A 25,729-nucleotide genomic window follows, 5' to 3' on the forward strand; every position below is an offset into this window, starting at 1 on the left:
TCCACTGGACACTTACTGTAAATATGGAAGCAGTATAAAACAGGAGCGGAAGAGGGGTCTCCTTTTTATTTCTCTCCTGAAGAATGAGTTGTGAAGAATGTAGTGGTTGTTCCACATCATAAACCGGACTTCTTTCAGACCCCGAGAGTTGGCTTCTTCAATCAATCGAATAACAGACTATGGAGTAGAAAACAAGGTAAAGGGGAAAAAAAGTTTAAAATACAATAAATGTAATCACTGTAAAATATGAAGAATGTTAATATAACTAAAGGTAAGAACAATTAACCACACTGTTAACATCAGAAGAGTTTCAATAAAGTACAGTTAGTCAAATTATTTCCCATTATATGTAGGAAATTTCATTTATTCATTTTTTTCAAAGATGCAGAATAGAAAGATGCTTCCTGTTCAGAAGAACATGGACTTCAACTTACGAAATATGTGGGGCACAGGGAACTAGTCTATTTTATTTTGAGGCCTTAACAATGTCCTGGAGATCTTTTTGTTTATATTTCTTAAAGAAATTTCAGAAGAGGATTAAAGATGGTAGTGTATGCAGTTCAAATGAACCAGCTGAGTTCAAATCCCAAGAAACCTCTCAGAGGAGAAACACAGGGACAGTCCAGCTATTCTGAAAATACATTTTAAACAGCCTCTTAATCTCTTTGGAAGGTATCAGATACTAATGATTACTTAAGAGAGTCAGAAATTTTTATTCAATATTGTGTTTTATACTAATGAACATACTAGATCATTTTCTTTTGCTATTGTCTTAAAAGAAAACCTGTGGTAGATAAGTCAGTTCTCCCTTTTTGTAATGCTGGGAATGAATTTAATCAAATTGAAGAAGGCAGATCTTTGAAATGTGAAATTAATCTCTAAAGTCCATTTCAGGGTGTTTAAACGTGACTTAGAATTCTCATTCAGAGGCAAAGTAGCCACCATAATTTTAAAACCTTGCTTTGTGACTGATAAGCTATTCTTACCATCTCAGGCTAAGGATGCATGTGCACATGTGATAGAATTTTAAATGACCGATTTGCCTGACCACAGCTCAATAAACATTTTCAAGTACTTCTTCCAGGGGCTTAAGAGTGATTGTTTCCCACTAGACTTCTGAAATGCCAAGTGTAACACATGATCTAATCACTAGGAGCCAGACACAGCCAAAAGTTACACCAGTGCTCATCTCATTAAATTACTCCAAAGGCGGCACCGAGTCTGAGTACTTACCACTGTAAGTACTTAGTCTCTACAGTATAAGATACTGGGAAAAGCATTTTCTGATAATATTAGTATTCTATTTATGGATTCCAGGAGATTAATCAAAAGAATTACATTTTCAGAAAAATTGAGGAAAAATAAGTGTTACTTATATCAACGAGACTCAGTTTTACATCTATTTAAGCTCTTTGATTTGTGGTTCTGTCTAGTCATTGTTGGAAATGAACAGTGAAACACAAAAAAATTTAAATGCACTTTGGGGAAAAAGAACCTGTAAATACCTCAGGATACTCTCTCCATCCAAAGTGGTCCCTGCAGAAGAATTTCCAGACTGTGTGGTAAACAGAGTTGACATTGCTAGAAGGTGGTGTGGACAGCCTTCGTAGTTGGTCAAATTCAGCTGTTTCGTACACATTCATGGCATTCAAATCTGCCCAAAACTCTTGTCCTCTAAAAAGACCCAAGAAAAAATGAATTGTTAGTATCAATATATTTGCAAAATAGAAATATCTAAACATTTCATCAGACATTAAAAGTATCTAGTATAGCATATTACAGAATTTTCAAAACTTGTCTTATTTGGAGTGAAAGGACATCATTACTGGTGGCTTCTCCATTTCCTAGGTGCCTTTACTTAACAAGACCAAAACTTCCAGGTCATGCATCATTACACGATTGATTCTATCTCACAGCATCACTGGCCTAAACCAATCAACATAATCTCATGCTCGCCACCAAAAGTGGGATGAGCCAAGCCTGGCCTCAGCCAATCAGGGAATCAGTTTTAGGATGAAGCTGACAGAAAGCAGACAGAGAAACAAAAGAAACTTCACTTGAGGCTTGTCTTTTTTCCAGAGGCATCAGTTTACCTAAACCAACAGGAATACACAATATTGCCTGATGAAAGACAGGAGAACTAAAGATGGGAAAAATAAAATGATCCCAGATGAGGCGAGTACTGCTAATCTACCCAACATCAATATTATCTTTTATCCTGTGGGTGGAAAAAATTGACAAAACATGATGAAATAGTGTAGATTATTATGAAGTTTAGCTATGAGAATATTTTAGTCATTATTTGGTCTGCTGCTCCTGAACCAGCACTTTACAAACACCTCAATACATTTGGGGGTGGGGTAGGGTGGAGTCCCCCTATATAAATCAGAACCATTTGAAAAATTAACTTATAGTGGTCCAAAAATTTTGTGCTTCTTTTTTAATGGAACTTCATCTAGTGTTTGAAACATCTGAACCATTATTTTAAGTAACTGGCAAAATGTTCACTGCATTCTCTTTGTGTATATTTCAAAATTTCCTTAAGAAAACATAAAAAAAATCATAAAACAACATCACAAGTATCAGCAGAGTGACCAAGTTTCCAAATACATTTTTCCGGCTTTCCCACAGATTTCTAAGTGAATATCTGTAACACATAACCACATACTCCAGATCCAGTGGCACTCAGAACAACTGGTTCTTGTGCAATTAGGTGTTTGGACAGATAGTCCCAATAATTAACTTACTTCCTTGCTGTAAATTACGATTTCGAAAAGGGTATTAATTCAGACCTATGGGTTTTGCTGGTTAGTGTGACACCCTAGACTCTATTCTTGGAACACTTTTTTCAAGGACTGTTAATAGGTACTCTATGCAAAAAGCATTCTGTGATCAAGTTTGTTTAACTTTGTGTAACCAAGATTTTCAATTTACTTACTGTAGACACTCCCCAGTCCCTTTAATATGCTAAGGTCGATACTGAAGTACCATGATGAGGACTATAAATATTCTAAAAGCTATAACAACGCTTCCCTTTTACCCATGAATACCTATTAACATCTCTCACTAAACACCCCTGGCAAATATGAAGGAAAGAAAGTATTTCCCACCCTCCATCCCAATGTTCATAATTTGTGAATCAGGTTCTATTTGGAAAAACAACAAAAACAAACCCCTCAAGTCATACACCAATTAATGGTGCCACGGAGCACATAAGTTACTGTAAAAAGCAGTACATTCCTTTAAAAATTCCTAAAGAGCTGCCAAAAATCCTAATTTCTTGCATAACTTCAAGTTAGGATTAGGATGCCTAATTTCATCCCATTAGGATGTAGTATTAAAAGGAACATACAGTTTTAATTAAGTGTGAAATGGGAACAAGACAATAAAATGTAGTTTAAATCATATCTGAGCATCGCTTTGTTTAAAATTACTTATGGTAAATAGGAATATTTAATTAAAAAAAAGGTCTGGAAAATTCTTCAAAAAAGATAAACAATGAAAACTGGAACTCCTATGCCTAAATTAAACTTCACATCAAGTTGCTTTAAATAATTTTTCTTTACCCTTAGGAGAATCTGATGCTATCAATGAGTAGACAGATATTAACCTCTTTCTCCCTCTTAACATCATTTCCAGTTTCTAAACAGATTTTCCCATTTTAAGTTTATTTCCCAGTAACTGTTCCCAATTATGAGTTAACAAATCTCACTATTTTCTTTAAGGAGTTCTAAGAAGAACAGTCATTATGTTAACATACATTATAATATAAACACCAACGCTTTTTGCTATTAAAGTATCAGATTTTATTCTGGACATCGCTCTAACAATTTCTGTTTATGCCTGTATTATTAAGACTTCATAGATAATGATTTGCATGAGAAAGACATCTAAAGCTGCAGCCTGTGCTACATTCTCAGTGCATTTCAGTCCTTCGGGCATTATGAAACTTCCACGACAAATCCTAATTTACTACAATGAACTGTTCTGTGGATTGATGTATCAAAGTACTGTTTTAACTCTGATTTTCAATATGCTTTTCTAGACTCAACAGAGACAAAACAAAAAATCTGAAAAACATTAAATTATCTTTTTATAAGATTAATTTTACCACCTGCTCTCCCTTAAACAAGAAATGCTTACAACATCCAAAGCCAAGAGTGTCTATTCTCCTCAATCTGCATCAGTATAAAATTCATGCAATGTGAATGCCAAATGTTCAACATCCACTACTCTTATCAAACCATTGTTTCATATTATCAGAAAGCAGTCAGGAGCTGTGTGTGTGGAAATGGTGATGGTGGGCTGTATTAGGCAACACAAAGAACTAAACAGATGTAGTCCCTGGCTCCAGAGGCTTCAAGAGAGAAATAACAAAATGTAAAACCAAAGAAGTGGTACATCTGCCTCTCTAAACTCGGTGGTGGCAAGTAAATTCTGGGAATGAGAGGACAAAGAATAGGCATGCAGCATTATGGGAGAGGAGGTGGTTACTCCTCCAGGAATGGACAAAGGTCAGGAAAAGTAAGAGGCTTTAGAGTATCAATCCAAGATAGTTTTCTGTGAGAGAAAGAATTTTAGGAGCAGTTTAATAGGAAATATCACCAGTAAGTAAAGGTTGTGTGGAAGAACAAGAAGAAAAAGAGTTCTTCAAGCACTTTGCTTCTTGGAAGAAGAGTGGGGACAGGGAAGGACAGGAGCAGAACAGAAAGTTGGAGAAGGAAACCTTCTGAACAGGGGGCACACAAGAGATGAGAGTATGTGTAAGAGGGTATAACAGGCACTGTGAGAGGTGCCAGGCCATGAGCTAAGGGGGTAAGTTCAGGGTCTCAGAGCCTCAAATATGGGTAGGAATTTAGAGTATTAAGCAGATGGTGATAAAGGGTCAAAGTAGTAAACTTTAAAAAAAAAAAAGTAGTAAAACAACAAAAAACAACCCCAGGATATTAAAAACAGAGCAACAGAGACAGTACTAGAGATAGGGGTTGGGGTAGAGGGGAGCACAGGGCTCTGTAAAGGCAGGGTGCAATCATCCTGGCAGATGGGAACCTGATCTGACTTAAGGGCAGCCCTACAGAGGGATGGCCAGAAAAGAGTGAGTAATGGGAGACAGCCACTCTGGAGCAGGGTTTAGATTTGGTTAAATATATCATGTGGCTATACCAATCAACCTTGATTTACCCAAAATATAACCCTATCATGATGAATTAGAAAAAAAATCTTGTGACAGACTGCTGATTTTTGCTTCAAAGGGAAGAATGAACTTGAACTGCTGAAATATTAACAATTCTGTTTCTATTTGCTTCACCAACAAACACACCACCACATACCAATATAAGAATCCTAATATAAAACTAATTTAAAATTCTGAAAAGGACAGCCATTCTCATAATTTAGATGCTTTAAAACAATGGTTCTCTTCCTACTCAACAAATAGCTTGACATACCAACATTTCCAACATACATTATCAACGCACAGAGCACCAACACCCACACTAAGTCAGACAGTAAGCCCCATACACCATCATTTCATTTATGTATATTTCAGATACTAAAAAGGTCCTACAATATGATACAGCTGTAATAAAAACCAAAACTATTAAAGGAAATATTTGCTGTATGTAACAAATTAGTAAGAAAATGATTTCTTTGCTAGATAAATAGTTCCTGGGATTCTGCATTTGGGAGCTCAGTAGACTGTAACCATTTTAGGCAGTTTTTCTATTTGTAAATTGCTTGAAGCCAAGACAAAAATGTGACATGAAAACAAATAACAGTAATCTTAAGTAGACATATTGATTAGGCACTGGGCTACGTGTTGGGGATAAGAAGATGAAAAAGGCAAAATGCCAGAGTCAGTGGAAGAAAGCAAGAGAGACAAGAAAACCCTGTGGCACTGTGTGAAATGCGGCACTAATGTGGTCTGAGAACAATCCAGAGGCAAAGGGTCTACCTCTCCTGGGAAAGGGGTCACGAAAAGTGGTCAAGGAAGGTGTCTCAGAGTGGATGAAATGAGAGCCAAGTTTGGCTGGCCACCAGACAGACAGTGGGAGGCAGGACACTACACGCAGAGTGACTGACGTGTAAAAGTGAACTAAGTGAGGAACAAGACATTCAAGAAGGAGCAGCACATGAAATTTGTGTGGTAAGTCAGGATGCATGTGTGTGTGAACAGGATGACAAGACTGGACTGGGTAGGTTGGCTCGGGCCAGATGCTAAAGAGCTTTGTATGGGGTTAAGAGGTTAGGACTTGATTCTGTGGGCAGCAGGGATCACTGGAAAAGTTTCGGCAAGGTTCAGACTTGCCTTTTATAAAGGTCACTTCAACAGTAGTAGTATGGAGGACTGGTTGATTTATTTTTGGTGGTGAAAGGTGGTGAAAGGTGGGGGAAGAGTGGAGACAGGCTAAATACTTATTAGCATATTTATTTATCATTAATATTTATTATTTTATGGTTAGCCATCTATAGCTACCAGAATTGCACGTGAGACAAATGATGGTAGAGAACTAAGGAGGCAACAGTGGAGATGATTTGAGAGGTATTTAAGAGTGAGAATCTAACTGCATGGAGGATGATTACATGTGGGGCTGAAGGGAGTGAGAAGAGTCCAGGATGTGTCCCATGTTCTGATGTGGGTGACTGGATAATGGTGCCATTAAGTGAGACAGGAAATGCAGGAGATGAAACACATTTAAGAGGGAAGATGATGCAAACAAAATATAGAATTCAGACTTTAGCAAAGGTCAGTGAAATATAAAGTTTTCTGGACATTAGTTTGTACAGTTTTAACCAGATGGGTTAGACTTCGAAACCTTGGCTTCCTGCCTGTAAGAGTTAACTAGTTTCTACAAGGATAAATCTGTGACCTCAAACTAATTAACACCCCCTGCAATCAGGTGGATTAACCATACATAATTATTTATTACTATGATGTAAAGTGAAAATATCTCCCCAAAATGAGGGTCACAATGACAGAAGGATAAAGATCAAATGCAGTACGGAGAGTATTTAGGCTCTTCTGCTACAGACTTGAGACAGGCATGACAGATGGGGTATCTTTGCTGCTGCTAAAGAAATTTCACAGGCGCACAAAATATAGCTGGCTTTTGATACCTGGCTTTGATGTTTCCAGGAACTCATTTACAATGCTAGAATATCTGGCAGCTTATATAGCCCTTCAAATACGTTACAAGGTGTTGAGAATCAAAGCCACAGCATACATAATACCAACATATTTTGTGAAAGCAGTGTAGTTATTAAACTTCAGAGGACTATGTACTCTTAACTTTCTGCTCTAGAAGCATAGTAACTGTCATTTATTCTGTTACTAATTAAGATTTTTTTGCTAACATCAACTCAAATAAATAGCACAAAGCTGTTGGGGAACGCAATAAGATTTATCTTTGTATGTTGCTTGCAAGCAAAGCAACACCTTTCAGTATTTACCAGAGGTTAAAATTGTCTTCTTAACTTTTAGACTATGATATTGGATCCTGGTAATACTGGGTTTTCCCCTTTGTATCCAAAAGTAGCTATAGACACAGACATACCTACAAATCAAAATTGGGAGTTTACACTCTGTAGTTATGTGCAGGCTAAGAATCAAATGTTGACTCTCAATTATATCTGCCCCCCTCTACGAAGACCTTGACTTAACCAGGGCAGGATCACTGAGACTTAGATTGTTCTGTAAAACAATTAATACCAAACTTGGATCACAGATTTACCTCAAAAGACTTTTGGTTAGGAAAAACAATTCCCCACTCTAAGATACAATGAGCTCCTGGGGACCAGCTTTCTTAGGGCAAACTTCTGTGTATGCTGCTCTCTCGGTCCCTCCTAGGATCCCTTGGACACAGGTGAATGAGAAGCAGTAAGTTATTGAGTGGATGCTGGTGCAATCACATTTACTTGTATGCTAAATCCCATATTTGATTTATAAATTGTTAGACATCTAATGTCTGGTGTTACATTGATTCTAGAAGTGAACACAGTGAAATATAAATGAGAGGCTAAGAATAGGAAAAAAAAAAAAAAAAGGCAGGCAGGTAGGTTTTATAAGTGAAAGGATATACCTTGTTTTTAAGCTTTTGTAATTCTGTAGTCTCCAAAAGCACATGGGGAACTAAACAGACACATAATACTGTTTATTTTCAAAAAACTTTGTACTAAGACATGGCCATTTGAGTAAATCTAAATGTTTCCTGAACCCCTAAGAAATCATATCATACACTGATGTCCCCACCACCCCATGCAATCACTTAAAGCAAATTACCATATCCACTTGACGAAGAGAACCTACTAAAATACTGTTATGTTGGGCTTTTTTTTTTTTAACTACAAAACTATTGGATCAAAGCAGAGAATACAGAAGAACTTTTTAATAAGATGTGGATAAGCCTAAAATCTTTCATAAATAAAAATTATAAGATCAGAAGACCTCACTGGTATCTATTTATGGAGGTGCAGGATTAAATTTTGCACCCTGAAGACATGAGAAATGTCATACAGCCTTAACTTTTATCCAAGTTCAGTCACATGTCCTGAGACTCCTAGAAGGTAACTTAAATGAGACGTACTTCTCAACCATAGCCTGAAGAGGAAGTGAAACTTAATTTCTACAAGAACAGCTGGGATAGAAAGTGCACAACAGATTTAAAAAATGTGTATCATGCCTTATACTACCTTAAATTATGCAGTTATTGCTTTTTATGAAGATGAGTAAATCCCTTTGTTAAGTGAAATATTTTTAAAACCGACAGGTTTCTATCTTCCCTCAAAGTAGACAATAAAAAAAGTCTGCCATATACTTGCTGATTAATTAAATTTTGTGGATATAGAATTTGACAATATTTAAAGAGGGCTGAAATATATGTTTATAAAACTCTTCTACATAATTATAAAATCAGTTGTATGCAAATGCTAAGATTAATTAAAAGTAATTGTTTTTAAATAACCTCAAACAATTCAGAACTCATTACACATAAATTAAATACTAATTATAAATAATTATCATAAAATATATCCTCTAATAACCCCTAGTAAGATACAACCTATTAGCTTAATTTATTTCTGGGTTGGCTTTTTAAATTATAAACATCTCCTTTTAAAAAGTTTTTATTTAGAATTTTCTCAGTTTTGTCTTGTCTTTTCCCCCAATTAGCACAAATAAACTAACTGATAAATGACCAAGTTAAAAATATACTTATAAGAAGTTCCTTATATCTGGGTTCTCATAATAAGCATGAAAGATCTGAATGTATACAAACTATATAAAGAATTATCACTCCCTAAAAGTTTTTGAAACAAAGTTCTGAAAGAAAAAAAAGACTTTCTACAAAAAATATATTAAGAGATAATTTTTTTTATTGTCTAGTTTTTGTAAACTATGACCACAAAACCTTCCAACAGTGTCTTAAGCCAATAACTATTCCTACAGGAGATGGATTCTGCAAAACGAAGTTTCTCTTCCAACTTTATCAATTAGTTAAGATAGCCTAAATTATTTTTTAGTAACAAATTAATTGTAGAACACTTTATATAGTGCTTCTGATGTGTGGCAGCCTTTGGACAATCTGAACATCAGAAAGCAAGCAAGCAAAGTTCCTTCTGTTTCACATACTCTACCCCCATTCAAGGATGTCTTTTATTACCTTGGAAGGCAAACTGAGTATTTCTCCTGTGCTTATTTTATTCTCACAACGCCTGGAAATGAAAGAGCGAAGCCAGGTGACAGTAAGAAACCAAAGACCAACCGCAGCAGGAAATTATTTAGAGTATTTTGTGCCATTTGCCCTCACTACGCCCTGATCAGCTGCAGAAGCTGTGAAGATCACAAGGTGCAGGCCAGATTCTGAAAGCACATGCACTAAAACTGCAAGCAAAGTTCACCCTTGGGCCCCTACTCCTGCCATTTTTCACTGACTATTCAACGCTGGTAAAAACTTAAGAGCAAAGGATGTCACACAAAACTCTATGGCTGTATGTCAAATGAGAAGGAACAGTTTAAGAATCTCTTAATCCAAAAAGAGAAAAAAATTAATGTAATAGAGAAATTCCTGTAAATGTGGCCTAAAAATATTGTCCAATCATTGTTAAGTGCAGTTTCAACACAAGACTATTCATAAATCCTTCCCTATGCTCAAAAGCAACAGCACCAAAACAAAGGATATCCATTTGCATGAAGAATTCAAATTTCCCGAACTCTTTCTCAAACTTAAGTCACGTGGGATTCTAATACACTTCTTACATGATATTTTGTGGCACACACATTCACAAATCCCTGTTTTCTGCAGAATGTGAAAAACAGTCCCTCTAGCATTCTCACTTGCATACAGGCTTATCCTCTCATTGTGAAGACCATGCAGAGGTTCTTTACTGGTCAAGTGGGTGTTACCAGGAAGTAAACAACACATAGCAGAGAAAGATCAAGGAGACAGGCAATATTTTGTTGTGTAGACATGGCAAATACGAATGCTTAGTTAACTCCCTTCTATGCTTGTCTTAGCAACAGTAACTGGCTAAGTCAGCAAGGAAAATTGGAAGTTTCACAATGAGAAGTTTATTAATGTAATCAACTTCTAATATTTGAGTTCTTGATCACAGACTTGGTTATACTATCACAAGATTGTGATACTATCTTTTGCAAAACCTGAGTATAAATCTTTCAAACTACCAAGTTGAATAAGTGGAATTTATTTTTACATAAAATTCTTTATTTTCAAAGATTTCAAAATGTATTTTAGAACCTATCCCTTGTAATTTCAAATCCCCCTATTAACAAGGAATTCGTCTACACTAGAAATTCAAGGCTTTCAGTTAATGTGTTAGGGATTGGGCTGGATTAGGTTTAACACTTACAGGGATTTTAAACAGAGGTGAGTCTGTGCAGTATGATCCCTGGTCCCTAGAAAGCACTGCCATAAGTAATCTATAAATATAAAAGTACTATCTGATTTTGTTAAAGGAGTTCCTTCGTATCTAGAAATGTGACCTGTTTGCTCCTAGAAATGGTGAACTTTAATAGAAGTATTTTATTCTTTTGTACAGTTTCTGTTTACGGCCTTGCAAAGTACAGTTCACCGTAAGATCTTAAGCTATTACCTAATGATTTTAAGCCCAGAATGAAACACAAAATGGCTCAACCCTCAGCACTTTGATATCTTCCAAGGATACAAAAATCACTCAAATTCACTTCATTTTGACTTAAAGCTTCCAGATTTATTTTAAAAGAGAAACTCTACTGCTTTTACAAAGGGAGTTTCTTGCAAAACTTGCCAGTGTCCAAATTGAACCAACCTTATAGAAAGTTGTTCTAGAATAATCAAGAATCATCCTGTGACTCAAAAATATTTATGCTTTCCTTCCACAAAAAGACAACTGCAACTCACAAACAGGATACTGGCAATTATCAAAGACTGCTAACCTAGGTTAAGAGGACCTCAGAGGTCCTAATGAAAATATGACCAAAATTATTACCAGGTTAAAGTATGATCAGACGAAGGATGCAGAATCTGGTGGTCTCAGATCAGAGGATAAGATACAAAAGAGACCATAAGAAAATAGTCACAATCTGGAATGGCTGGATTTTATTATTCCTTGAGTAGTCAAGGTTTGCGAAGGGCTACATACTGCTTCGCACCCTTTAGAAATAGCCCCCAAATACCAATATGAAACTAAGGATCACTAACATCAAAGATGCACAGATGGAATTTATGAATTTAGAATGCAAATCTAGAAATTCTAGTGTAACAATAGGAAATAATTTTACAGGGACACAATAATCAGTCAAAAGTTGCATTTTTTGCATGTTCACATATGAAGAATGAAGTTTTAAATGTTGAACAGAGTTATTACTTTTCCCTCTGTTTATTTACAATAGAAAGTAAAAGCTGTATTGTCGACTCAATGAGAAAATGCGTAAGTCAGGCAATTATTTTTAGGAACTGCCAGATAACCTGATAAGCTGTTTCCTCCAACTGTCTTGATTTAAAAGTTATACATCTTTGCTTTCTACAAGGTTCATTTTCATTACCATGAATACATCAGGAACAGACTGACCCCAACCTGAAGCCAGGTGACAGCTGCTTCAAAAAGTCTAATCTGCTTATTGACAAAATCAGAAGGGAAATAAATGAATGATTGCTATTGATTCTGATGACAGCTTTACACAGCCCCACTAACTTCTCTGGATTAGTACAGACAGAAGCCAATTAGTTTTATTTCATATGTAAATAGCATCATAAAGAGGTACAAAAAATAATTCATTGGATTGCTTTATCCTAAAACACAAGGCACACATTTTGAAAGTCACTTCAAACACAGTTCTTGCTTATGGAGCTCTCTCTTTCTCTTAGGCAGGAATTTTTTAAATAAATTCAAACTCATCCAGCTGTGTATATTCAAGAAATACCAAAAGTCACAAGGCATAGTAAGCTTCAGCTGTTCTCCTCTCTCCAGCATTATCAATAACACATAATGAGTTAGTTCATACATCATCACAGCTGTGCAAGCCAGAGCTAACTTGGCTAATTTAACTATTCCAGTAGAGTTCAGTCAGGAGCTTGCTCTGCTTTAGATAATCCACTCTGCAAGTCATAGAGAATAACATATGCTCTTTATTATCATTAATATGCAATTCTCCTTGTCTTCTTTTACAGAGTTCCTGTGAAGTCTTCTAATGGTACTGTCCCTTGGACAGATTAAAAAAACAAAAACAAAAACAAAAACTTCTAAGGGCAGTTAGCAATCAAAATCACTCAACACTAATGAACTAAGGCTATGACAACACGCTAAGCTTAAGCTTTAGTAAGTAAAATTCCTTCTTTAATCAACCAGTTTTAATTCTAAAGAGGAGACAAGAACACCGTCTTCTGAGAAAAATTAATCCCTCCTTTATGCTCCCTCCTTTCTAGGAAATTCAGAATTGGACATATCACTGGTCATATTTTCACCTGCAGATTAACTCCAAAATAAGATCAGCACAGTGCCTCTTTCTTACGGGTGATAACTAGACTATTCTGGCACATTTTAAAATGAATGTAATGTGAAAACCAGTGGTGATCTCAGCTGCTAAAGGGAGATTTGCACATCCTCCACAATTTCAATTATCCATAACTGTATTCTGCACAGTGAGACCCTTTAAAAACTGCTTAGTCCTGCCACTCAGTATCATTTTCTACTAAGGATGAGCGCCTAAACTGTCAGAGACTATGTTTGCTTAATCGAAAACACAACATTTGATGTTGTTTTCTTAACTGCATATTTGGAATTTGGAAATTCTCCAAAGCCTTGGCATCTAAATATGGGGAGTTCATACATACAACTAGTTTCCAGTTGATGTTGGCAATAAAGGTTTGCAGATGTATAAATGCACTGAGAAAGAAAAATGGGATGACATCATAATTTGGGATGAAGGCAAAATTGGAAAAGAATAATTAAAATAATTTCATTATAATAAACCAATTAAGCATTTTTATTATTGAAATCCTCTTTTATATGTTTTTAGAATCTAAGTATTTTGACTAAAAGAGTTGGAAGGGACCTGTGAACTTATGCAGATCAACTTTTCCTCCCAATCATTCTTGAGAATAAAATGAACACTGACACATCTAATTTGAATAAACTTTGGTGTTAAATCCAACACATTTGCAAACACAAATTTTATCTACACAGTTTCAAACTATGAACTTCTGTCTCTGCTAGAGACTCAGAACTATGAACTTTCCCCAAGTTCCACACACAATGAACTATTATTGGTGTAGTATATAATAATGATATACCAAGTCATATAAACTGCTGAAAACAAGTGGGATAAACAACTGCCATTCGTTATTCCTGAATCCAAAGACTGCTGGGTTTGACTTGGACATATACACAGCTGAACACACACTTCCTGGTTATGTGCAATCTGCACAGATAGACCAGCTTTACAGGCCTGACCACAGAGATTAATAGCTTTAGCCAAATAATGTGGTAACCATGTGAACCTGGGCTGCTCCAGCTTGTTTGTGAATCTCTCAGCAAGGCTCAACATGCCGTTATCTGCATCTTGTTGCCAGGAAACACAACATCGCTTTGGAATACAAGGAAAACCAGGTTGCAATGACCACAGGTCAACTTCCTAAAAGCCTAATTTTTGACACTTAGCTATCTACAATCTTATAACATTTCTTACTGTAGTCATCCATGGAGTACTTCACTTTAATAGTAATTAACAGTTAATATTTTTTGCTATTTTTATCAGGGCAGGACCACTTACTACCATTAACAGTGTAGCAGCAGCAATAGTAATTATAATAACTCACTCATACCTTTCCTCTCAAGTGTCAAAAAAAAATCGTTTACTTCATTAAAACTGATTTGGAAATTAAGCGCCCACTGCAACAACTTTATAACTGATCCAGCAATGCATGTAAATAGGCTTTTATCTATGTCTACTATTCAGCAAAGAAATTTCACCAAAGGATAAAATATTCAATATGCTGCTCACCTCAGAGTTCCTGAATTTTCTGGGATCAAAATACATTTCTTGCCTTGCTCATGGTAACAACGTTATGTGTTGGGCAATAATCCTACTAGTTTCCTCCTGACCAATTCAAACAGATAGAAACTTAATGTACCAAGATGCTAAAGTACTCAGCAGACTGGGAATTTGCTTCATAAGAGTGAAATGGGAGGTCACTGTTCAGCACAGTTCTGCAATCTGGAGATGGAAGGATTAGAGTGGCTTTGAGAGTATATAAAATTAATTACCCTTGACATACCAATCAGAATGGCTAGCTCATGGGCAACAGAGATTTTGGACAATACCTTATTAAAAAGATTTTTAAGATAAAATGGAAAACACTTTTCTCTCTTCCAATGCTGGCTTAAAAAAATAAGTCAAAAGTACTTAGCTTTATTATACAATCTGAGAATTTTGCTACCCAAGTACTTGAATGCATTATATTATCAAGAGAACACATTTATGATCAGGAAAACTACATTCCTGATATAATCTTTACTTTCATACCAAGGGGTCTTCTATATAATACTGCTTTAAACGTGGGCTTTATATTGTTTCCTGATCCTGTTCTACAAGTCCCTTCTGAAACACAAGATGCAAAGTTTTAGTTTCATGATAATTAAGTTGCTAAAAAGACACACAGATCTGTGTACTATATAATGGAAATATTCAAAGAAAATTACTTACCTAATACTAAGTGGGAGAAAGCAAAGTTAAAAAACAAAGACCAGGTTTCTGTAATGCCAACAACATTCTGGCACTGTGTTAGAACACGGAAGGTTAACATCAAAACTAATAGAATTAGACAACACGGGAATGGTTCACTGCCACCATTCGCCTTGCTGACTCTCCAGACACTTGGGTAGTGTAACCCAACTTTTCTGTGAACAAAGATGACTCTCAAGAAAGTTTTTCTCCTGACCTTCTGGGCTAGGATAGTTAGTCTCTTATTTAAGTCCTTTTACACTAAGAAGAAACAACTTAGGAAAACAAAGATTAATGCTTATGATAGAGCCATTTTTGCACTAGCAACTTTATATGTGGCAACTATCATTTTCTCCACTTTCAAGTGCATTAAAGAAGAATTCAAATGTGGAAATTTCAGTTCCTTATCAGTGAATAATGCTTGGACATCCATACTAAAAGAGCCAAATTATTTATATACAGTCTTTCCTACAAAAAAAATGAGGATAACTTTTTTTATGTAAATGACAAATAAACATATCCATTAACATAAATCTTCCCTTCACTCGCTGTTAAAACTGACTCTTTTAAAGGTTTAAAAAAACACCGAGTTGTGGAACAATTTATTTTATGTATAAGATAAACAGAATAATAAAATTAATGGTAAAAAGCTTTAAGGGAAGTAAAAAAAAAAGAGATTTAACATGTTTGGGCATGTTTAAGTTCCTCTCAAACTTCTGAATCATTCACAGAAAAAAACAGCTTGGACCATTCAAAATGAAAAGAGGGCCACAAAAATCTCCATACAATACTATTTTCCTTTAAAAAAAAATAGCAGCTACTTAATATGCAAAACTTTACAATTAGATAAATTAGGCATTCATTTTTTTATAAGATTCTCCATGGATTTTCTTTCAAAAGCAAGCTCTCCTGTGTGATTAAAATAGTATTTGACTCACAACATTCAATGTATATCCAACTTCTCAGTCACACACATATTGCACAGAGTGACATCTGAATTGTTCAAATCATAAAAGCTTCATTGTCTGCTTAGATAAATAGCCTGCATTCAACTGCCATGAAAAAGTCAGGATAGCATACAGCCAAAAGAATAACAGTAGAAAAAAGAATAAAACCTGTTAGGTTACTCCTGAAAAAAACCACCCTACTAAGGTTTTAGGCTCTTTACCTTCTCTGCAGGATTTAACAACAGCTTTAAAGCAGTGATAAATACATACCCATACTTCATTCTCATTCTATCATTCTCTGGGTTACAGTAAAATCTTTCCAAGTGTTCCTGGGAATCATTGGATACACTCTGCCACTTCTGAGTAGTTGTCCTCTTGACCTGCCAATGATATGGCAAGACTGTGTGGTGCTTCAAACAATCCCTGCCATAAATACAAGTGCCTTGCAAAAAGTCCATGCAAATTTCAATTCCATTCTCTTGGTGAGTGTGGTACTGTAGCTGGTTCACCAGCTCAAACACAAGGTCAAGGGAAGCCTCCTCACTTTTGTCCTGAAAGAGCTCGGTACTCAACTTATCACTGGTGTCCAAAATGTACTGGATTGTAAAACTGTTGTCTTGGAAAACCCCTGGAACATAATCCATGACTTTGTCTATGCAGTCAGGACTAGCAGGAACATCACCTGAAACTGGATGCAAAAGGTCAGTCTGGAAGTGTCCTGCTGTAGAATCTGCCACTGTCCCACTGATGGTTTCTGGTGGAAAGCTGTGATCCTGGATTGGAACCACTTGTTCTGGAGCATCAGTGGGAGGATGGGCTTCTGATATTTGGCCCCCAACATTTGTCCCATCAGGAATCAGGACAGACATATTGTTTTCTGCTGGTGGACATGATGGATTGATTTCCAAGGGTTTTTTCACCAAAGGTTCATGTAAGCTGCTCTCATCTGCACTCTGGTTTCTAGATCTAAAAACCCCATCAAGTGAGCCAGATTCTAGCAAAGTGTTTAATATTGGCCTCAAAGACCTCAGGGTTCCGGTTCCCAATCTCTTCTGATCCTTTTTCTTAAAGCAGGTCTTCAATGGAGTGATCTTCTCAGAGAGTCTCATTTGGCATGAAAAGTCATCAGGAGGAGAGGGAGGCTGCACTATACAGCCTGGCTCAGGTTCGGTGGTTTCCATTTCCATAGTGTGGATTAGCTCCAATTGCCCCTCAGTCTAAAAATCCTACCAGGAAAGGAAAGAAGATGATTATTTACAAGCTGACAACAACCAAATCCTATTCATTCATCAGCATGTTTTGTTTTAGTCTCTAAGTCCCTGAAATCATTCCTCTTATACTATATTTCATTTTTACAGGTCAATTTTAAATTTTATTGAGAAATCAAGGTTCCAAAGCAGCCAAAGTTATTTAAAAGTCCACAACAAGTAAAGGTGAAAGACAGTTAGTATCTTCCAATAGGCTCTTGACATTGATTTGTGAACTTAATACATAACGATTTGTAACTATGCCGGGGTGTGAATTTTTACAGTAAGTCTAGGGTACAGTGGGGGTGAAGGGTAGAAATAAGTGTGTCTGATGACAGCAGGGAAACCACATCTCCACTGCTTTGTGGTTCTCTTCACAGTTGTTTATGTATCACTTATCTCTTGAGGTGACAAAAACTGTTTCTTTGTTAAAAAAAAAATTCATCAAATGCAGGAAAAATTTCAAAGTTAACCAGTGAATTTGGTGTGTGAGGATATACTCAGGAAACGGGCTCTCAATTAAAATGTTATATGGGAGAAAGCCAGGACCCTGTTGAAGCATTTCTAGATTCAGAAAGTTCCAATATATTCCCCAAGGATGTTAAGAGTCTACTTTTGCAATCCCCAAAACATTACCACTACTGGAGGGAGAATACCAGGACTTGTTTAGCAACAGAAGCTACATCAGCAACAACCACCGCATATTGTTTTAAAAACCAAACGCAACTTCGTAATACAGAAAGGGGCCTCCTTGTCCTCAGAAACATACATATTTTTCAAAAGACAAATGAAGCATATTATAGAAAAATAACATAAAAAAACAAGACACATCAAATTTAAGATTCCTAATGAACTACTCAGAGAATAAAAAAGTGCTTTCTTCAAAGAATCAGATCCCTTGAAAAAAAAACTGGATCTTAGAGTAAAAAGCAAAGAAAACTTTGTAAAATGACAAATGGTGTCTCCTCCACAATCTAGCATTCATTAACTAATTCTGAAAATATTTACTGAATATTGTGCCAGGTGGAAAAGGGGTGGCGATGAGCAACTAATCCTCTTCTCTCTTGTCCAGTAGACTGAAAGAAATCCTTGATGCAAAGGCCCATGACTTCATCAAGTATGCATCCCAGGTACTCAGTACAGTGCCTAGCACAATGCACACAGTGGATGCTCCATATTTTGGAGCTGAATTACTGAAGAAAAAGCACCTATTAAATACCTAGTTCTGTGAGCCTCTACGGTTCAACAATACCAACAAAATGAGAAAATTAAGTCCCCATTAAAATGGATATTAGACATCTAACTGGAGAGATTCATAAATCTACCTGTGTAAAATGCATAATAATCAAATTCAGAAAAAATTTTAAAAAATTATATAACGAGGTGTTAGCGCACATGGCAAGTACAAAAGAAAAGGTAGAAAAAGGAGAGTTCAGTGTGAGCTGGCATTGTTAGGAGAAGCTTCATGAAGAAGGAGGGACTTGACATAAGACATAAATCAACTGGAAAGCAGCCAAGCCAGGAATTATTATTCATCATTTGGTGCTCTTGCCTCAAGGCACAATTGGCACAGATTGTGGTATTCCCTCTCCACCACACCAAACCAGCCTGTGCCTTCCCCCACGCACGCACGCACGCACGCACGCGCGCACACACACCATTCCTATCACACCCAATCAAGGCAAAACAGAGTCGAAACCCAGTTCATTTACACGGGTGCAAACAAACACGCTACAACTTTCCCTATTTTTGCCCTCTGTCAAACTCAGAAATAAAACCGAAGAAAGGGCAGAGAACTGGAGGAGTGGCTGGAGTGGGGAAGTCACTAGAACCTAGTTCCTCAATGAGTTTGCATAACAGAAAAATAAAGATTGGAAGGACACTTCCTCCAGTCCCTGCTGCAGGCGACCTACCGCCCCACCCTTCACCTCGTGATGCCCCCGGGTTCTCGGGCACTCCCGGCCCATCGCACGGTCCCTGGAAACCGCCCCCTCCCAACTCAGGACTCCGGGGACCTAGCCAGGGTCCGAGCGACGCCTCCTGCTGGCGGCGGCGGTTTGTGCAGCTGGGCGCCGTGGGGGTCGCACCAACTCCTGCGCAGCGCGGCCAGTTCCGGGTGTTCCAGAGCATCCCGCCTGCCCCTCAGCCAGGGCGCCCCCGCTAAACCCTCGGGCCAGCCCCTCTCAACCAGCGACCCCTGCCCGGCTGCCCTCTCTTCCAGAGGCCACTCGCAGCGCCTTGCACAGTTAATTTCTTTTCCTCCTCCACCGACCTCCCCGAGAAGATCGTCCCGCGAGTCTCCGACCCGAGAAGAGCAGGGGAAACGCGGCGGGCGCTTCTCAGGCTGGCGAGAAGGAAGGCGAAGACTTCGAAGTTAATCTGAAAACAGTCTGCAAACTTCTGGCTGCAGCCGGAACGCGGGTCCGCTGGAAGGCTCCCCTCAGCGGCCGTGCCCTCCCCCTCAATCGCCCTCCCCCTCCCCCTCAGAGAGCTGGGGTCTGCCTGACGGAGGCTACCGCGTAGACGCGCCCCCGAACCGCCCTGACCCAGTGGGAATCGGGAGACGCCGGCGCCCCTGACTAAACCCTTCGATGTCTTACTCTGATTTATACACCTGCCAGAGGCCCAAAGTGACTGAGAACTGTAAACCGATGCCACTCCGGTATTGACGAGATCCGAGTAAATTTAAACATCAATCACCTCAGATCCGTGAAAGCAGGCAGCGAGGCCGGCGCCCCCTTCCGTGCCCGCCATCCCAGCTACTGTCCTTCATTGACCCCTCGGAGCCCACCCGGAGCCCTTTACCTGAACGGGCAGCCTGAGGGACCGGACCAAAGGGGGCGAGTCGCGGCGCCGCCGGCTAGCGGGCAGTGTCCGCGCCAGGAGGTCGGCGGGGAGGACTGACTCGGGCGTCTAGGGGTCGCAGGCCGAAGACGCGGCGAGCGGCGCTCTGGCCATTCCGCCGCCGGGAGCGCAGAAAGCCGCGACTGCACTCCCGCTCCAGCTCGCTCGCCTGTCACCCCGAGCTCTGCTTTTAAGTGGCTTCCGGTCGCCTCCTCTCAGCAGCCCAGTCGCGGAGGCGGAGCCTGAGCAGCAGAGGGGTGGGGTGGGGTGAGGGGACCGGGAGCTCAGTGGGTGCCGGGAAGGAGGCCCGCCCCCGCGTGCGCGTGCGCGCTCCCGGGCGGGGAGGCGCGCGCGAGGTGTGCGTGCGGCGGCCGCGTGCTCCCTGAAGGGGGCGTGTCCTTCCCCCACCAGCTGGGACCCAGAGGGTCCGTGTCTGCACGCGTATAGGATTGTGCGGCTGGGAGGAGGGGATGTGAGCCGTGTGGGACGGGCTCCACCTTCCTGCGGACAGATGGAGGGTCACTTTGTTCGGAGGAAACCCAGGGAGGATGTGAAATGGAACAACCCGTTTCTGTGCGGTTGGCTTTTGTTTATTTGCCTCCTCACAGAAGGCCTCCTGCTCCTGACGCCGCCCACCCGGAAAGGAGGCGATCGGCTGCTAGAGCTGCTGCGGCCAGACGGGGTCGCCCGCCCCGTACTGGACGGGCAGGCCCGGCGATGTACCAGGGCCAGCGCTTGCCGGACCTGGTTGCGGGCATTCCTGTTTCACGGGAAACATTCGCAGCATTGCAGGAGGGAAACGTAGCTTTGGGGTTTTGACGATAAAAGCGCGTCTGTGTGTTTTAAAGCCCACAAACACGTAGTGACTTATTTATTCATCAAATATTTGTCCAATGCCTGTTGCATGCCAGGGGGTGCAATAGAGACTTAAGACTACAGTCCTGATCAGCCCAGACATGGAGCTTGCAGAGCACCATGTACTTACTTCTGAAATACACATCGCATGTGAATTTGCCATATTTTCTGGTAAAATGCCCTGGATGGTAGGTCCTATCTAGTGAATAGCTTTTCAGTGGTGGAGGAAGAAACACTATGCTAAACTCGTATAATTGCTATATGGGGTGCGGGGGCAGGCCCTGATCATAATCAAAGAAAATTAATCGTGGCTGTATTCCCAACAGCTGACAGGAAGGGAACACAGATTGCAAAGAGATACTCTCTTCCTGTGTCCTGAAATCTAAAGTGACTTAATACCGTAACTGTAGAGCCATTCTGGGTTGAAAAATGCCAGCCATTACCTTACCAAACATGGGAGCCTGTAAAAAAAATAAGAGGTGGTAGTAATAAATATTATTCTAAGCCTTTCTTAAAAGTGTTCTAAACCAAGCTGGGTGACACAACAGCAAAGAATAGATTAAAGGTAGTATCCGCCCAGCAGACTTATTTCAAGTGGCACAAGGAGGGGGGTCTTGACAAGGTGGGAATGACATGGGCATAATTCAGAGACTAATAAGTAAAATAATTTCCAGGCTTTAAAAATTGTGTTGCAACAAAATCTTGGTCTGTGCCTAAACATTTATGGAGTTTCCCAGAAGCAAGTATCTGAGTTTAAATCTACCATTTTACTGTTTGCTATTTGTCTCACTGTCCTATGTTCTTTTTCTTCCCTTTTATGCCTTCTTTTGGATTTAGTATTTTAAATTCTATTCTCTCTCAACAATAGGTTATTTGTTATACACATTTTTTATTCTTTTAGTAGTGTTTCAGTTATTTATTGCTGTGTAGAAATGACTCCAAAACTTACAACTTAAAACAACAACTCTTAGATGCTCATAATTCTGGATTCTCTGGCTCAGGAATTCAGTCAGGGAGTGGTGCAGGTGGCTTATCTCTGCTCCATGATGTCTGGGGTCTCAACTGAGGTGGCTCAGATGGCTGGGGCCTGGCTGTTGGCTGAGTTCTCTGGTTTTTCTCTACATGGCTTCTTCGTATGGCTAACTTGGGCTTCCTTAAAGCATGGAACCCTCTCAGGGTTCTAAGAGGGAGCATTCCAAGAGGACAAGCCTCAGTGTGCAAGCTTTTGTTTGCATCATGCTTAATAATGCTATTGTCCAAAGCAAGTCACAGGACCAAGCTCAGAGTCTATGTGGGAGGGGATTGCCCAAGGCCGTGAATAATGGAAGATGCTTAGATTAAGAGCAGATCACCTTAATCCAATCAAGGATTAATAATTAAAAGTTACTCCCAGGGTGTAGCCCTTTGGAATTCCAATTTATTTTTCACCCTCCACTGCCCCCAGTAACTCTCCTTGAGGAGTAACTCAACCTCTCTACTATTGCTTTCAGGGTGTCAGTTGGCTCAAAGTGAAAAATGACACCAGATTCTGGACTCACCACTCTTGGATGTAGGCTCCTCAGACTGCTAAAATTTTACTGCTCCAGAAAATGTATCCTCCACAATGTCTGCCTCAGATGTGACCTCTGGAATATAATGGAGTAGTAAGATCCTCCTACAGAAGAGAAACAGGAACTGACAGATTAACCAAGGGCATTGATTCTTTGCTTTAATTATCCAACAGGATTTGAGATGTCCTTTGGACTAGTGACCACTATGTGTTTCCATTTTCTGCTTTCTGAATAGGAATTTTACCAACATCTAGTACCTTGTCTATCCACCATTACTTTTTAGTATTGAGGCAGATACATATATATATTGGTGCCAGCGTACGAGGAATGACACACTTGCTGGGGAGTACCCAACATCATCAGGATTTCTGGATCTTGGACTCTAAGTTTCTTGCAGAGATGTTGGGATTTTTTTTTTTCTTTTAGGGAGGGGATGAGTATTCCTTACATGAGAAAGAGGGGCAGACACTGCTTGTTGCCCCTTTCTTATTAGAAAGATCTAACACTGTTATGGGGTTTTTGTTTTTTGTTTTTGTTTTTGCAGATAAGGGCTAGCAATATGCTTAGCCCCCAAACACATTTCCCTAGATCCTGTACATTATGGGTGGCCATGGGATATAGTTCTAGACATGGTGAAGGTTTCTAAAAAAGAACTTTTTTCCCTAATATAGAGATACCACAATTCATTTCTTCCTTTTTTTTTTCTTCCTCTTAGAATACTAATGTGAAGATGGAGATGGAACCTCATGACAAAACTGAAGGTGAACATGATGTGGAAAATATGAGGATGGAATCCACAAGCTAAGGATCCTGGCACAGGATGATGGGAGGAGTCTGGGTCATTCATGATATCTTAAAACTGCTGCAGCAGTCCTAGAGTGGCTACCCTTAGACTTATCGTTAAGTCTGAAAAATAAACCCGTATTTGGTTAAACCGTTTTCTGTTATGTGTAGCTAAACATGTTCTTGGCTAATACATCAACTATCATAAGCTATCTACTAACTAGTCTTCCTGCTTGTAGGCTCTACCAATTGGACAGCAGCAGCATGACCTAGCATATAAGAGCTATCCCAAAGCAGCACATCTACTCCTATAGCATTTCCTGCCAATTCCCCACATACCAAACTATATAGTTAAGAAATACATGTTTATGAAAGAAAAAATAGAAAGTAGAGAGAAGACATAAGAATACCCATAGTTGAAACTTCTCGTCCCACTGTAACATTTTGCTATACTTATGCACTCTTATTTTATTCAAAGGTTTTTAATGATAACATTACAGTGTATTCATATTTTACCTAACACTATATTATAAACAGCTTTTCATGTTAACAAAGGGAAACAAATAGCTTTTAAACAAATAGCTGTTTAATATTCCAAGTAACTATAACAAGTTTACTTAACTGGTTTCTTGTCACTGAACTTAATTCACTTAAAAAAATCATTTATTCACTGAGTATCTACTACATTAAAGTCACTGGATTAATGATTATTAGTGCATGTACGTCACTAAGTGGCTTCTCTTTGAATGCTCTTTTACATTCAAAAGACACAAACACACATACAACATATAAGGCATATGCACACTTTCTGTGATGTGGCCCTAAGCCATTTAATTCTTTTCAAATATACTTATACAATTGAAATATTCTAAGTTCCTTTCCATGTATCCATTTTATGGCTAATTTCCATTATCCTTGTCTGCTGGATTTGCTTTAGCATGACTGATAAGTTTCATATAGTACTTCCAATGAACAACTCATTCATGTAAAAGCTGAGACTACTTGAAATTTCAAGTGACCCAAGATCTCCTGTTCTCATCTTTATTAACAGATTGCTTGCTACAAAGGTTAAGTATTAATATCTGTTTCTTTTTGTTTTCACAATTATTAGTAATAGTTAATTCCCCAACATCCTTTTGGTGGAAAGATAATCATTTCTGGTTACCACATCGAGAAGGAAACAGTGACTAGCATGACTCAGAGAGCATAATGAAAGACTTGAGATTTGAAAACAGAGGCCGTAGCTCTCAGCTATGCTGTTCTGAGATTAAATAGAGAACACTGCCAATTTGCATAAATGGCACATTGACAATTCCTTATCTGTGAGTGCTAAGTCCAAGCTATAATTTTTTCTATGTACATAAGGACAATTTATTCTCCACCTCAAAGTGCATGTATCTAATATAGTCAAAGTGAAAGAAAAGTCAAACTTGCTCCCCAACTGAATTACTGATATTTTTAAACATATAAAACCTATTATTGAAAATTGTCTTGATATTTTTACCAATGTGCCAACTCCTGGAACTTATCTAAAGGAGGGTTTCCTATTTTCCTGAGGAGTTCTACACTGTTGGATCCTTGAGTAAGAAGAGAGTTGGGCTGAAATTTATTTACCTCAAGTGGGCCTTAAATATGGTGTTGGTAGAAGACTGGAAAATGCTACTAGAGAATATGTCACAGCAATGAAAAACAGAATTTCATCAGCAAGAATTAAGGGTGAGTGAATTCAAAGCTCAGAGGTAGGTCGGTGTCGAGCTTGACATGAACATGCTCTGGTGAATGTGAACTTAAGATTCATATTTTCAAAAAGTGATAGAATATTCACGTTGCAGACCATTTCCAAGTTTTAAAAATATTTCTCACTTATAATCTCTTTCTTGAAACTCATTTCTTTTCTCCACCTCTGATGAGGCAACAAGGTACCTCTATCTGGGAAAGGTGAGAGTACAAGGATGAAATCTCAAATGCTTATGCCAGGTCACAAACTATTCTGTTTATCTAAGATTTGCATTTGTAACTGCCTGACCATCTGCTGGACTGTTCTTATCTTCACAGGATTCATGACAGTCAAGTGTGCTCTTTAATCCCCTTCATTTTGGACCTGTTGAGTAATTCACACAGCACATAATCAAAGTATCATCTGATCTAACTGGCTTTGGAAATGCTTCATGAAATGCTTCCTTCAGAGAAGTCCCCACATGTTTTCCAGGCCATTCATTCAGTTTATTCAATTCATATTTATTGGCTGCGTATGTGCCAGGCACTAGTTATACAATGATGACTAAGTAA

At 38.7% G+C, this 25,729-nt stretch overlaps 1 protein-coding gene across 1 annotated transcript in view; it reads right to left on the reverse strand.

Annotated features, from left to right (window-relative positions):
- TIPARP (TCDD inducible poly(ADP-ribose) polymerase) overlaps positions 1-20,459 on the reverse strand; it is a 28,120-nt gene extending 7,661 nt beyond the window's left edge. Inside the window, exons 1-4 of the mRNA XM_010952024.3 lie at positions 20,214-20,459; positions 16,432-17,387; positions 1,506-1,674; positions 17-177 (exon numbers count right to left, since the gene is read on the reverse strand). Coding sequence (XP_010950326.1) covers positions 17-177; positions 1,506-1,674; positions 16,432-17,348 — 1,247 coding nt within the window. The 5' untranslated portion in view covers positions 17,349-17,387; positions 20,214-20,459. The remainder of the gene's footprint in view (positions 1-16; positions 178-1,505; positions 1,675-16,431; positions 17,388-20,213) is intronic.
- Positions 20,460-25,729: the final 5,270 nt, after the last annotated feature.

The sequence above is a fragment of the Camelus bactrianus genome, chromosome 1 (genome assembly GCF_048773025.1).
Source record: "Camelus bactrianus isolate YW-2024 breed Bactrian camel chromosome 1, ASM4877302v1, whole genome shotgun sequence".
NCBI lineage: Eukaryota > Metazoa > Chordata > Mammalia > Artiodactyla > Camelidae > Camelus > Camelus bactrianus.